Source organism: Pipistrellus hanaki (assembly GCF_964339955.1).
Source record: "Pipistrellus hanaki genome assembly, chromosome: 21".
In the NCBI taxonomy this organism is placed as follows: Eukaryota; Metazoa; Chordata; class Mammalia; order Chiroptera; family Vespertilionidae; genus Pipistrellus; species Pipistrellus hanaki.
In genome coordinates this window covers 948,509-960,856 of record NC_140523.1, presented here as the reverse complement: position 1 = coordinate 960,856, position 12,348 = coordinate 948,509, and the positions used below count along the sequence as shown (strand labels likewise).

The 12,348-nt window shown below is 48.7% G+C and overlaps 1 protein-coding gene across 4 annotated transcripts in view; it reads right to left on the bottom strand.

The window, feature by feature from the left end:
* Nucleotides 1-12,348, bottom strand: part of CERS3 (ceramide synthase 3) — a 49,360-nt gene that overhangs the window by 23,152 nt on the left and 13,860 nt on the right. For 3 of the 4 annotated variants that reach the window (XR_014793639.1, XM_084869241.1, XM_084869243.1), the window contains one exon: nucleotides 5,060-5,233. Coding sequence is in view for 3 of the 4 variants with exons in the window: in XM_084869241.1 (XP_084725367.1) it covers nucleotides 5,060-5,232 (173 nt within the window). In the remaining variant the exon portion in view is untranslated. Of the gene's footprint in view, nucleotides 1-5,059; nucleotides 5,234-11,430; nucleotides 11,523-12,348 lie in introns of those variants that run through there. The other variant, XM_084869242.1, reaches the window with a different exon arrangement.

Genomic DNA, 12,348 nt, shown 5'->3' with positions numbered 1-12,348 from the left:
CTGTGTTTGATTAAATGCTGGAGGTTTTAGTTATGAATGACCACTTAGCCCTTCAATTCATTTTTTACAGCCATAGGAGCTGAATAAAAATTTCCTAGGATAGTCTGATAAAATGTACGAACCAGTCCAACTTCCAGATGGACTGAGTGCTCCTGGAAAGGGCCCATGCATGTCAGGGCCGTGGGAAAACAAACGATCGATGCACACGGAGCCATGTGCACAGATCATACCCCACAGCGCCATGCTCAGGAAAAGGAGCAGCAGAACACGGGCTCATCGCGTACCACGTGTCAGCTAACAATACGTACCACTTATGTGTATGCACATGTTTCATGGGGTCATACAAACAAAAAGCCTTAAAAAAAACAAGAGAATCCATCAGGGAGGGGAATGGGACTAGGAACCAAGGATGAAAGGTAATTAGTGGAAAAGTTAATTCCAATCAATCAATCGATTAAAAGATGTCTTACTCAACACAGACAAAAGACAGCATGCTGTGATTAGGGAAGTGTGGTTAATTATTTGCACAATAGGTCCAAATGAAACAAAAACTAATGTGTTCTTAAAACTAACAGAGTCTCAAGAATGTATCTGACAGGGTTTTGGATAAATAGTGGGATGGGTTCATTTAGCCGACCTACTAGTGGAGAATTGTTACTGGAGAACAAGCTCATTGTTTTTACTGGGACAACACAGATACAAAGCGGTTTAATACGGTAGTGTTCTCCATCAGAATCACTCAGTGCTATCTCCTCGGATGTTAGAAATGAAGAAATCAGAAAGAAATGAGAAAGCAAAGCAGAGCCGAGCCAGGAAGGCTTATGTGGTGAGGGAACCCAGCCAATCTCAGAGCCAGATGAGGGTAACATTCCCTCAGAAGGGTCATGTGAGAGTAAGTATGTGGATAAGTATACACAGTGGATAAACACACATCCATAGCATGCTTGGTGATATGAGAAACATATCTATTATTAATTTAAACAAGAGAAATACGGCCTTGTGGTTGTTTTTGTAACATGTCCAGGCTCGCCTGAACTTGCATTTTATTGATATGGAGTCGAAAAAAGCCCAAGAGGGAAAAAGGAAAAAAACACACACAAAAAAAAAAACAAAAAAACACATGGACTTCTGCTCCCATGTAAATGGCTCGGAGCATGGTTTATGAATTACAGGAGAGGGTCTCTTAGGTTCGCTACTATTGCAGAGCCAAGCCTTCACATGGCCCCAGGCGGACACCCCAACCGGCCCCTCTTCACCTGGCACGGCCTGGGTCACCTGTGAGCCAAAAGCCTCGCAATCCCAGAGGCCCCCTCTCTTCAATACTATTTTACTGAACAAAAGGCAGGCAGGCCTCGGCGGAGGTTAAGCAGATGAGGTTTAAATGCGTCTCCTACCAGGAACAATAGCCCGCTGCCTGGGGCTGCTGCCTTGCTCCGGGAGATTTGAAGGCTCTGGACCAGAGTCTGGTCAGAGGGTTTTATGGGAGAAAACAGAATGCCTGCAGGAATGCAATCGAAATAACACTTAAGTCTAAGGTGCAAATTTGGAGACCGTTCCAATGAGGACAGTAATCTTTTTTTAAAACAATATATATTTTTATTTATTTCAGAGAGGAAAGGAGAGGGAAAGATAGAAACATCAATGATAAGAGAGAATGATGGATTTGGCTGCTTTCTGCACGCACCCTGCTGGGGATCAAGCCCACAACCCAGGCCTGTGCCCTGACAGGAATCAAACCCTGACCTCCTGGTTCATAGGTAGATGCTCAACCACTGAGCCACACCGGCCGGGCTAGCAAGCCTTCCTGAACTCCTGTGGATTGCTGCACACACCCTTCCTGAAGGAATGATGGACTGCTGTCCACTGAGCCCTGTGCTGCTGAGGAGAGTGATAAAGACGGGGAATCCACTCACTGCACAACTAAGGAAAGAAAAGTGATGACCTTCTGGCTTTCCCGCTCCACCCCTGCCGTGGACTATTCTGGGAACTTAATTTACTCTGAGATAATGTGTTTATTCCACAAGTGTTTAAATTTGAGTAGCTCAGATCCCTTTAAATCACACTTGAGACACATAAATGCAGAGTGCCTGGATACGCTGGTTAGAAACTGCAATTATAGACACATACACACACACACACACACACACACACACACGAAATCAGCCATAAGCCACAAACTAACATTCGTAAGGAAAGGAAATCCTAAAATACAAAGCAAATGTCGCTCACTTTCAAACGAGGGACTTGCCTGTCCTTTACGGGATCTGTCTGCACTTGGCTCCCTACAGCCTGAAAGGGGAGGGGCGCTGTTTCTGGTTTAAAGGCTCCTGGCTAGCCCTGCAGCTAAAGCGAGCAGCCAAACCACAGCCTGGTCACAATTCCTAGGACAACAGGAGGAAGCCTTCTCGCGATAAACATGGGATACGCTGAAGCTGAAACGCAGTGTCACATTTACATTAATTTCTTTTTGTTGTTAATCCTCACCTGTGGCTATTTTTCTACTGCTGTTTAGAGAGAGTGGAAGGGAGGGGAGAGACAGAGAGAGAAACATCGATGTGAGAGAGACACACCAGTTGGTTGCCTCCCACACAGTCCCCGGCCAGGGCTTGGGACCAAGCCTGCAACCAAGGTATGTACCCTTGACCAGACCTGAACTTGGACCCTTCAGCCTGCCAGGCGATGCTCCAACCACTGACCCAAACCAGCTAGGGTGACATGAATTTTTAAGATAGTCCAGAAAATTTCACATTTGCTATCATCCCTTGAGGCTGTGTCTTCTGTATTCCTAGGAGATAATAATTTACTCTCTTTGACCATCAGAGGAAGTTCATTGTGAAAGTCACGAAGTTATGGGGAAAATAGAAAAGCAACAACCTTAAACCTCATGTTATAACAAGTGGGTTCAAGTCCCAAATCTCCTCCTTACATACTTTCTGTTTCACCTTGGCTGGGTCACTTACCTCTCATTTTCTCCACTGAGATGATACCATTTGTGAGTTTATGTACCTCTTCAACTATAAGTTACTATTTAAATGCAAGGTGTCAGTAATAATTTGATAGTAAGTGGTTTAATATAATACAAACGATATACAAACCCTGGAAAAAAATATGATTTATTTTTCAAAAAGCATGCTTTTGCCCAGCTGGCGTGGCTCAGCAGTTGAACAGTGACCTATGAACCGGGAAGTCACGGTTCAATTCCCAGTCCCCCCAAGTTGTGGGCTTGATCCCCAGTAGGGGACCTGTAGGAGGCAACTGATCAAAGATTCTCATTCATGCTTCTATCTTTCTCCTTTCCCTTTCTCTCTGAAACCGATAAAAAAAAATATATACATTTTTTTCAATATATTTTATTGATTTCTTACAGAGAGGAAGGGAAAGGAATAGTCAGAAACATCAACAAGAGAGAAACTTCAATCAGCTGCCTCCTGCATACATCCTACTGGGGATGCACCCACAACCCAGGTACATGCCCTTGACCGGAATAGAACCCGGGACCCTTCAGTCGGCAGGCCGACGCTCTAGCCACTGAGCCAAACCGGTCAGGGCAAAAAAATATACATATTTTTAAAAGCATGCATTCTCTCCCATGTTAACCTTTCTTACTTCTCGTTCATGAAGAGCGAGACGCGTGGAACAACACACAGTGCTCCCAGCTCACAGAATGGAAGAGCTCCCTCCGGAGAATTCTGGGAGTTCACGTTATAAAGGCGATGCCGACCTGGCTCAGTCCCCTGAGAGGCCTCAGGAACGGTCGTGGGAATTAACGGAGGATTGGATTCCCTCCTAATTGTTGTTGGCGAGGCCAAGACCAGACCAAGGTGAACAAGTTGGTCCTCCCCAGCTGCGCTGCTTTGGCAACCAGCAGAAGTTCCTAGCTCTCTGTCCCGATCAAAACCTAGAAAACGGAGCTGTCCACCCAAAAAGGCGGGAAATGTGCAATGCAGATGAGCAGAGGACCTGGGTGCCTGATGCAGAGAGCACCAGGCGTGCGAGGCAAGCAAAGCGACGCTGTAGGCCAGGGGGAACCCTCCTTTATTAACATGCATTCCCTGAAAAATCCAAACGTCTGAGGAAAAAGCGGGGCCCGCTGTCAAAGAGGAGGCACATTTGCACATGTTCTCGGCTAGGGTTTCGTGGCATCCGGGGCTCTCCCTGCCTCCCAACGGCAAGCACGTGGTGGGCCCATGTGAAGATGCTATTTGCACAGGAACCTGTGGGGCAGGCGGTCCGTGAAACAGAGCTGGTCAAGCTAACTCTCAAGATAAGGCCCCTGCAAATGGTTATGCACATATGATCCGCATTACGGTTAGTCTTGGACGGAATGATCTTTATCAGATTTCGTCTCAAGTTTTTCCAACTCTTGACATTCAAATATTCTTTTTGCTCCAAAAAAATAATGTGCTAATAACAGGTTTTTGAAACAGAGACAGCTACAGAGATTACAGATGGACATTTATCTCCCGTTATCCTGACACTGGTGCAGTTTTAATAAGAAGGCTGGAAGTAGTATCTGTTTAAATTAAAAAAAGAAGAAGTTTGCTTTTCCTGACAAAGCAAATTTTACTTTTCTCTTTGACTTCCTTATACCTTGGAAAGAAGGGCAGCTATTGAAACGTTCAATAAACCTTTAAAATAAACGATGAGTAAAGCAAGATGAAGTTTGCTCTTTAAGGAGCCACATTTGCTATGTTGCAGGCATTTGGAAATGCTAAGCAGAGCTCTCCAGCGCTGTCTTTCCGGGGTGCGTGTCCTTTGTCACAGACCTGGCCCAGGGAACGTGAGCCGAGTTCCCACGCTGTCATTGACTCTGACAGGCTCTGTGATACTTAACCCCTCGGCCTCAATTTTCTCAGTGTGCAACGAAAGCACTTGTTTCTCCTTTTATTCGTTCGGCTCCTAGGGAGCAGTTGGTGTGCACTGATTTCATGCACGGCCCCCCCAGAATCTGCACCCCATCTGATCAGCAGATCCTTCAAGGATCTGACCGGGACACTCTCATTCTACAGCTGGAACCAGGAAGGGGCAAGAGAAGGGAAGACACACAAGCAGTACTTACTTTTCGAAGAAATGCCGGATAATCAGCAGGCCAAAGGCATAGGGGATGGTCATGTACAGATGAGAGGGTTTTACGAAGACGAGGCCATCGTGGTCCTCGAGGTCTGACCACTTTATTGCTGGAGGGAGCCAGAATCTTTCCAGCCAAAACCAGTCTTTAAACGTCTGAAACATTCTAGAGAGACGGAAAAAGAGCACATTAGATTTGCAGGACAAATAAAACTGAGATAACAATGAGAGCCTTTGCTCAAAATGCTGAAATCAGTCAGTTCTGCGTTGGGGGTGGGGAGGAGAGGGGAACAACAGAACAGTATTATGTGATGGGTTGCCCACCCCTTCATTGCAGTCAGCGAGAATCGCTCTGCCAATATTGAACCATTTTGGCCGTGGGGGGCAAACTGAAGTTCAACAGCACTGTTCATACTTCACAGTTCATACATGTGACTGTTGTGGGCAGGCACCTTCCTCTTGTGTCACTCTGTGGTATGAAAAATAAGCTCTACAACGTCAACAGGCCAAAGGTCAGCACCACGACAGCTCCAGATATGAATACATTTTCACTAGAGCCCTGAGAACTTCCCAGCAGATGCACAACAAGCACATGTTACTTCATGTTAAAATTCACTCCAATTAGTCCACGCCAACAAGTATTTCTTTAAGTATATTTTTCTTGACTTCAGAGAGGAAAGCAGAGGGAGAGATAGAAACATCCATGATGAGAGAGAATCATTGATCAGCTGCCTCCTACACGCCCCACACTGGAGATCATACCTGCTACCCAGGCATGTGCCTTGACTGGGACTTGAACACTGACCTCCTGGTTCATAGGTTGACACTCAACCACTGAGCTACACCGGCTGGGTAAGACTTTTTTTATGTTGTTATAATAATTTCTATATAAAAGTTTGGTCACTCCTAAAATAGGACTCCAGGCAGTACAGATGAATTTGCCCAGTGAAATAGAAATACTTTTTAATGCATATTTATTATAACATTTATAATTCCGTGAATAGATGAGCAGCTAAGCTTTATCGCTCTGATTAGATAATTAAAGGAACAGCTTACGGGGATTACGTAGGAGTCGCTGCTCTGAATAGTGCCCTGCGCACCACATGTGAGCAATGAATCAAGACGTGTTGAGAGCCACAGTAACTGCAGTGCCCGATGGCCAAGCACAGGGAGAGGGGAACAGACACGGAAAGAATTCAGAAGTTGAGGGTGGGCCCCCGGGAAATGCCGTGTGCAGATTGAGAAAATAAGGAAATCTTCATTATTCACTCTTTCTTCCCGAGTCACCACGAAACATCCATTACTGCTGCTCCAAAAGAGTTAAAAGCCAATGCAAAATGAGGACGGACGTTAGAGAACGGCTAGAAGAAGATTCTAAAGGAGTAGGTCTCCGCGACCCTGGGCTAGGCCAGGGGTGGGGAACCTTTGCCCTGCCAAGGGCCATTTGGGTATTTATAACATCATTTGCTTAATATAATCCACTTACTATACATTTACGTTGCTAGGAAAACAGCTCTGGATTTATTGGATGTTGTGTCCCTCCTGCGGCTGCCTGGGCAGGGCCAAACCAGATGAGTTCTCGGGCCTGATGTGACCCACAGGCCGGACCTTCCCCGCCCCTGGGTTAGGCAAAGCCTTCTGGTGTAGGACACCAAACGCAAAGCGACGAAATATGAAACAGATTAAGGTGGACTTCAAGGAAGTGAAAAACCTTCTGTGCGATTAGCCTCTCCTGCCGCACGGCCACAGGCCCCTGCCCCTGCCGCCCATTCGAGTCACGTTTCTGGCCTGGGCACCGGAAGTGCCATGTGGAGGAAGCCAGCACCCGCCCTCTCGGTAGCAGGGAAACCATCTTTCCCACCGTCCGAGCCAAGGTGGACAGCTCCCCATCTGCCTCGGCTTGGCCAGTTGGATGCTGCTCCCGGGACTCTGAGGCCGGAGCCAACAGCGCTGTCCAGCGGCGGCAGCTACTAGAAATACAGCTGTCTCTCCGCCCGCTGGCCCTCCTGACCTCCTGGTCCCTAGTCAGCCAAGTCTGGCCACCGCCCTCCGACGCTGGGGGTCACTGCCAATCAAGTCCGTTGCTTTGATGGTAAGAGGTGGACACAGTTGCTTATGACCAAGAGCACTGGCTGACACACCTGGTTTTGATTTCCGAGACGAAGGGAGAGGGAGAGAGAGAAATATCAAGGAGAGAGAATCACTGATCGGCTGCCTTCTGCACGCCCCACACAGGGGATTGAGCATGTGCCCAGGAATTGAACTGTGACCTCCTGGTTCATAGATCGACGCTTACCCACTGAGCCACACCTAGCATTTCCCGACCTTCTTGATTGAAATCGAGGGCTCACTTCAGCTGTGTGAACCTTAACTTTAGCAGAAGTGCCCGGATTAGGGTTTTCTTGTACAGTAACGAGGAGGGGCTGGCAGCCGGTCCCTCTGTTTTGCCTCCGGTTTCATCTTGCTGACACTGGGCACCCATTTGTCCCTTTTCTTCTCTTCCTCCCCCGTTTCTGACCCGGCTCTAAATTTCAAATCTGACAGTGGCCCTCACAGCCACTGCTCACTGAGGGCTTTTTGTTCTTGGCGTTCAAGTGTGAAAGAGGCTGCGGCCTCCTGGATACAGCCGCAGCAAGACGCTGGGTGGGGTGCAAAACCCGTGACTGACACGGTGAGCAGAATGAGACCTCCGTGCTGTGTTAGCTATCTAAGGATTGCAATACTTCAACAATATCCAGTTAGAAAATGAATTAGAAAGGATGGACATAGGGAGATACCTGCATTAAAAAGCCCACAGCCCAGCCGGCGTGGCCCCGCGGTTGACCGTTGATCCATGAATCAGGTCACAGGTTCAATTCCCGCTCAGGGCACATGCCCAGGTTTTGGGCTCATCCCCAGTGTGGGGCATGCAGAAGGCAGCCCATCCATGATTCTCTCTCTGTATTGATGGTTCTGTCTCTCTCTCACTCTCCTTTCCTCTCTCTCTCTCTAAAATAAATAAAAACATATTTTTTTCCGCCGAAACCGGTTTGGCTCAGTGGATAGAGCAGGGGTCTTCAAACTACGGCCCGCGGGCCACATGCGGCCCGCAGAGGAGTCTGATCCGGCCCGCCAGGTTTTTTGGGCAGTGAGCGCAGCCGAGGTGTTAAAGTAGGAATTAGTAGTTCATATAGTCCAGCCCTCCAGCTCTCTGAGGGACCGTGATCTGGCCTCCACTTTAAAAAGTTTGAGGACCCCTGGGATAGAGCATCTGCCTGGGGACTGAAGGATCCCGGGTTCGATTCCAGTCAAGGGCATGTACCTTGGTTGCAGGCACATCCCCAGTGGGGGGTGTGCAGGAGGCAGATGGTCGATGTTTCTCTCTCATCAGCGTTTCTAGCTTTCTATCCCTCTTCCTTCCTCTCTGTAAAAAATCAATAAAGTATATATTTTTTAAAAACAGATTTTTTTTCCAAAAACCCACACATTACTGCTCTTAAAAAAAAAAATCTGAGCATTGGCAACAATCTGGAGCAGGGAGGGGACCTTCCTGTGACTCAGTCACCTTCTGGACAGTCTGACTCCCACACGCACCTTGCAGCCTATCTCTCATCTCCATTTCTCTGGCTGAACTCGAGGCCTTTCTGGCACCTAGAAAGCTGTTAACACTCCTCGGCCTCTGCTTGGTATTCTCTGGGAGGCAGACAGGTCTATTCATCAGTTTACTCAAACTCCCCTTTTCCCATCGCGGGTGCTTTCTTAAGGGCTGCGATTTTTATGGATCTAAAAAATGCAAAGCTATTTTTAAAAAATAGTGACAAGATTTCTCTCTGTTTGGGGAAGTGTCGGTAACGGGCGTGGCATCAGAGCCCAGCTGTGTTTTCCCACCTGCCGTGACTGTGAAACGTCCAGACCCTATGTTCAACGCCAACTGCCAGTCGTTTGCAGGAAGACACTCTAACTCATGGAGGTTCTTCTGACTCACTCGTTGCTGACCTCATGGATACAGAAGCAAACAGGGTGAAGGAAGTATGCTGAGCCACTTTCTCGGATGAACACCATTAAATGTGACCTCGGGAATGAAGAAATAAACCCATCTGGGCCGCAAGTTTGCCAGTGTTTGAAGCAAGATTTTTGTGAAGTACTAAAAATACTGCACTTGCCCTAGCCGGTTTGACTCAGTGGATAGAGCATCGGCCTGTGGACTGAAGGGTCCCAGGTTTGATTCCAGCCAAGGGCACATGCCTGGGTTGTGGGCTTGATCCCCAGTGGGGGAGTGCAAGAGGCAGACAATCAGTGATTCTCTCTCATCATTGAGGTTTCTATCTCTCTCTCCCCCTCTCTGAAATCAATAATATATATATATATATATATATATATATATATATATATATATATATATTATTTTTTTTTAAAATAAAAATACAGCACTTGCCCACCCCATGTGGCTCAGTGGTTGAGCACCGTCCTAGGAACCAGGAGGTCACGGTTTGATTCCCAACTTGGGGCAAGTGCCCGGGTTGCAGGCTCGATCCCCAGTGGGGGGCGTGCAGGAGGTGACCCATCAATGATTCTCTCTCATCACTGATGTTTCAATCTCTTGCTCCCTCCTCCTCCCACTCTGAAAATTTTTTAAAAAGAAAGAAAGTCAGCCTCAGAAGAGCGGGGACTTCTGCCCGGCCTGCCCACTACTGCATGCCCAGAGCTTGCACAAGACGCTAAGAGTTTGCTGAATGAATGGATGGGAAACTTACTGGGGCTGAGAAATCAAGAAGAGGTGTTGTGGCCAAAAATGTTATCTAACTTAATATCTACAAACAACTTCATTTTTTTTAGTTGCCAAACGATTTTTGAAACTTGGAGCAGGGGTCAGGTAAACGCGCTTATCTGCATTGAGTCTGTTGGTGTTTTCTTTGGCACCAACTCCATGAACTTGGCCCAAAATACTGGTTCTGCCTTTAAGATAAAACACGAAGGAAAACAAGAGCCCCTGCTTGCCTTCTGTCCACGGTGCAAGGACAGAGCCAGATGGAATCCTACTTCTAAGAGCGTCTTAAATCGGGCCGTTTCACACGATGAGCCGTAAGCACCAGAGCAACTTAACTCGGGAGCATTTGTTATGATTCAGTGAGTGCATAAGAGCCTGGAAATGTCAAAAAACTGCAGAGGGAAAGCAAAAACAACTGTACTTCGTGTAGAGAAGTGATTAACTTACAGCAAGATCAAAACAGCTTTAAGTAACTCTCTCATACTAAATTTTCCAATTATATCGCTATAAGCCTTGAAGAGATTCAGAACAGACTGAGAGACCAAAAACAGAGAAACTCAGAGTATTTGCAACAAAAGCATGGTGTGGCCTCAGAGATGTCACCGAGGGGTATCAGGACGTCCTAGGGATCCATTCATTCTGCCCTTTAGCCAGGCCCTCACCCCAAGTTTTACCAGGCTCATGGCTGCCTTGACATGTAGGTCAACGTTCCCCAACCTCCCTCATGGCCAATGTGGCCGTCTGGGGTCTGGGGGAGCGACACAGGCGAGGAATTGATTTGGGTAATCTTCCTAGAGACCAAGCTGCCTGTGTCTCCCTTCCTGACAGCTGGAAAGGGGGGGGATACCTGAACTGTTACATGCAAGAGAAATAAACTTCAGCCCGGCTGGCACGGCTCCGTAGTTGAGGGTCAACCTAGGAACCAGGAGGTCACGGTTTGACTCCTGGTCAGGGCACAAGCCTGGGTTGCAGGTTCCATCCCCAGTGTGGGGCGTGCAAGAGCAGCTCCTCAATAATTCTCTCATCATTGATGTTTTTCTCTCTCTCTCTCTCTCCCTCTCTCTCTCTCTCTCTCTCTCTCTCACTTCCTCCCTCCCTCTCTCCCTTCTTCTCTGAAATAAACACACACCTAAATCTACAAATGAGAGAGACAGCTGCTCAGACTGAGCCAGGGGGACCAGTCGGGAGTGCATGTGGCGGGTGGGTTTTAGGCCAGTTCACCCTTTTTGCCTGCTCTGTGAAATGGGCCTGGTCCCTTTACTTATTTCTCTCTGCCAGCAGAGGGCGGCAGAGAGGCAGTGCGGAGGAAAGAAAGGTGCCTCTGGCCCTGGAGAGATCCCGGGATGGCTCCCCCCGCCCCCAGCAGCCAGCAGCTGCCACCCGCACCTCCCTCAGGAGTTTTGTGGCAGCTGACACTCCCAGTGAACAAAGAGGGCAGATCTCCAGCAAGTTCCAGGGGGCTGGCTGCCAGCCAGTTCTGTGGGTTCCATAGCAACAAAGACTGCACATCAGCCCCGGAAGAGGGCGGGTGCGGGGAGGGGGTCTTCCTTGGGGGCTCCTTCAGCCCTACAGCGTCCTGCAGCGGTGATTCCTGGACTCTTCAGAGCTGCTCCTACCTGGCCTTCTGTTACTCCGATCCTGATTGGACCAAGACCGCCCTGATGGAAAAACCCAGCCATCTTGATGTGCTTATTCGAATACTAATTACCAAGAGCTAAGTTATTCTGAGCCGGTCTGAAAGGCCTCTGAAATGCCAACTCGGAGGGAGGCCACCGCCCTGCTCCCTCCCAGCGCTGGGCTGTGCCCAGGGTCCGGAGCTCGGAGGAGAACGCGGGCTGTCGGAAGGCTGCGCGCCTGCCCTTGGCTCCCACTGGCCCTACAGCCTAGAGAGGCCCCGGCCAGCATCGCTTCCCGCTGGGCGGTGCTCTTCATCGCTAGCGAACAGAATAGGCACATTCTTCCGGCGAAATGAATGAGCCCTTAACGTGCCAACCAGCCACTTGGCGTCTACATGGTCAAGTTCTCTTCCCAGCCAGGGCTACCCCGGGAGAGAAAATGTCACAGTGAGCCTTCGCCGGCTCCTCCCTCAGCGCCCGCCCTGATGTCAGTGTGGAGCCCGGGCAGTGCTCCTGGGAGAACAGCACGTCTGCTGCTGCTGCGAGCGGGAGGAGCCCTGCCTGGGGACGGCGCGGCCGAGGCTCTCCGCCGCTGCCTCTCCCGAGGTGTGGTGTGGAGGCGGCTTCCCAAACACGTTTTTTGAAGTAAATGTTTAATGTGCAAAAGCTAATAGCTGGTTTGAAGTAAGGCAAGTCTGTTACCTACGTAAAACTCATCTCAGCCTCCTGACACGCACATACGCTGACCAGGAGAGCCTTTGGCATTCTAGCAGTTTCAAAGAAAACAGGAAATATGCTTTCCGCCCAGCCAGTGTGGCTCAATGGTTGGGTGTCGACCTATGAACCAGGAGGTCACAGTTCGATTCACATGCCTAGGTTGTGTACGTCCCCTCCAGTAGGGGGCGTGCAGGAGGCAGC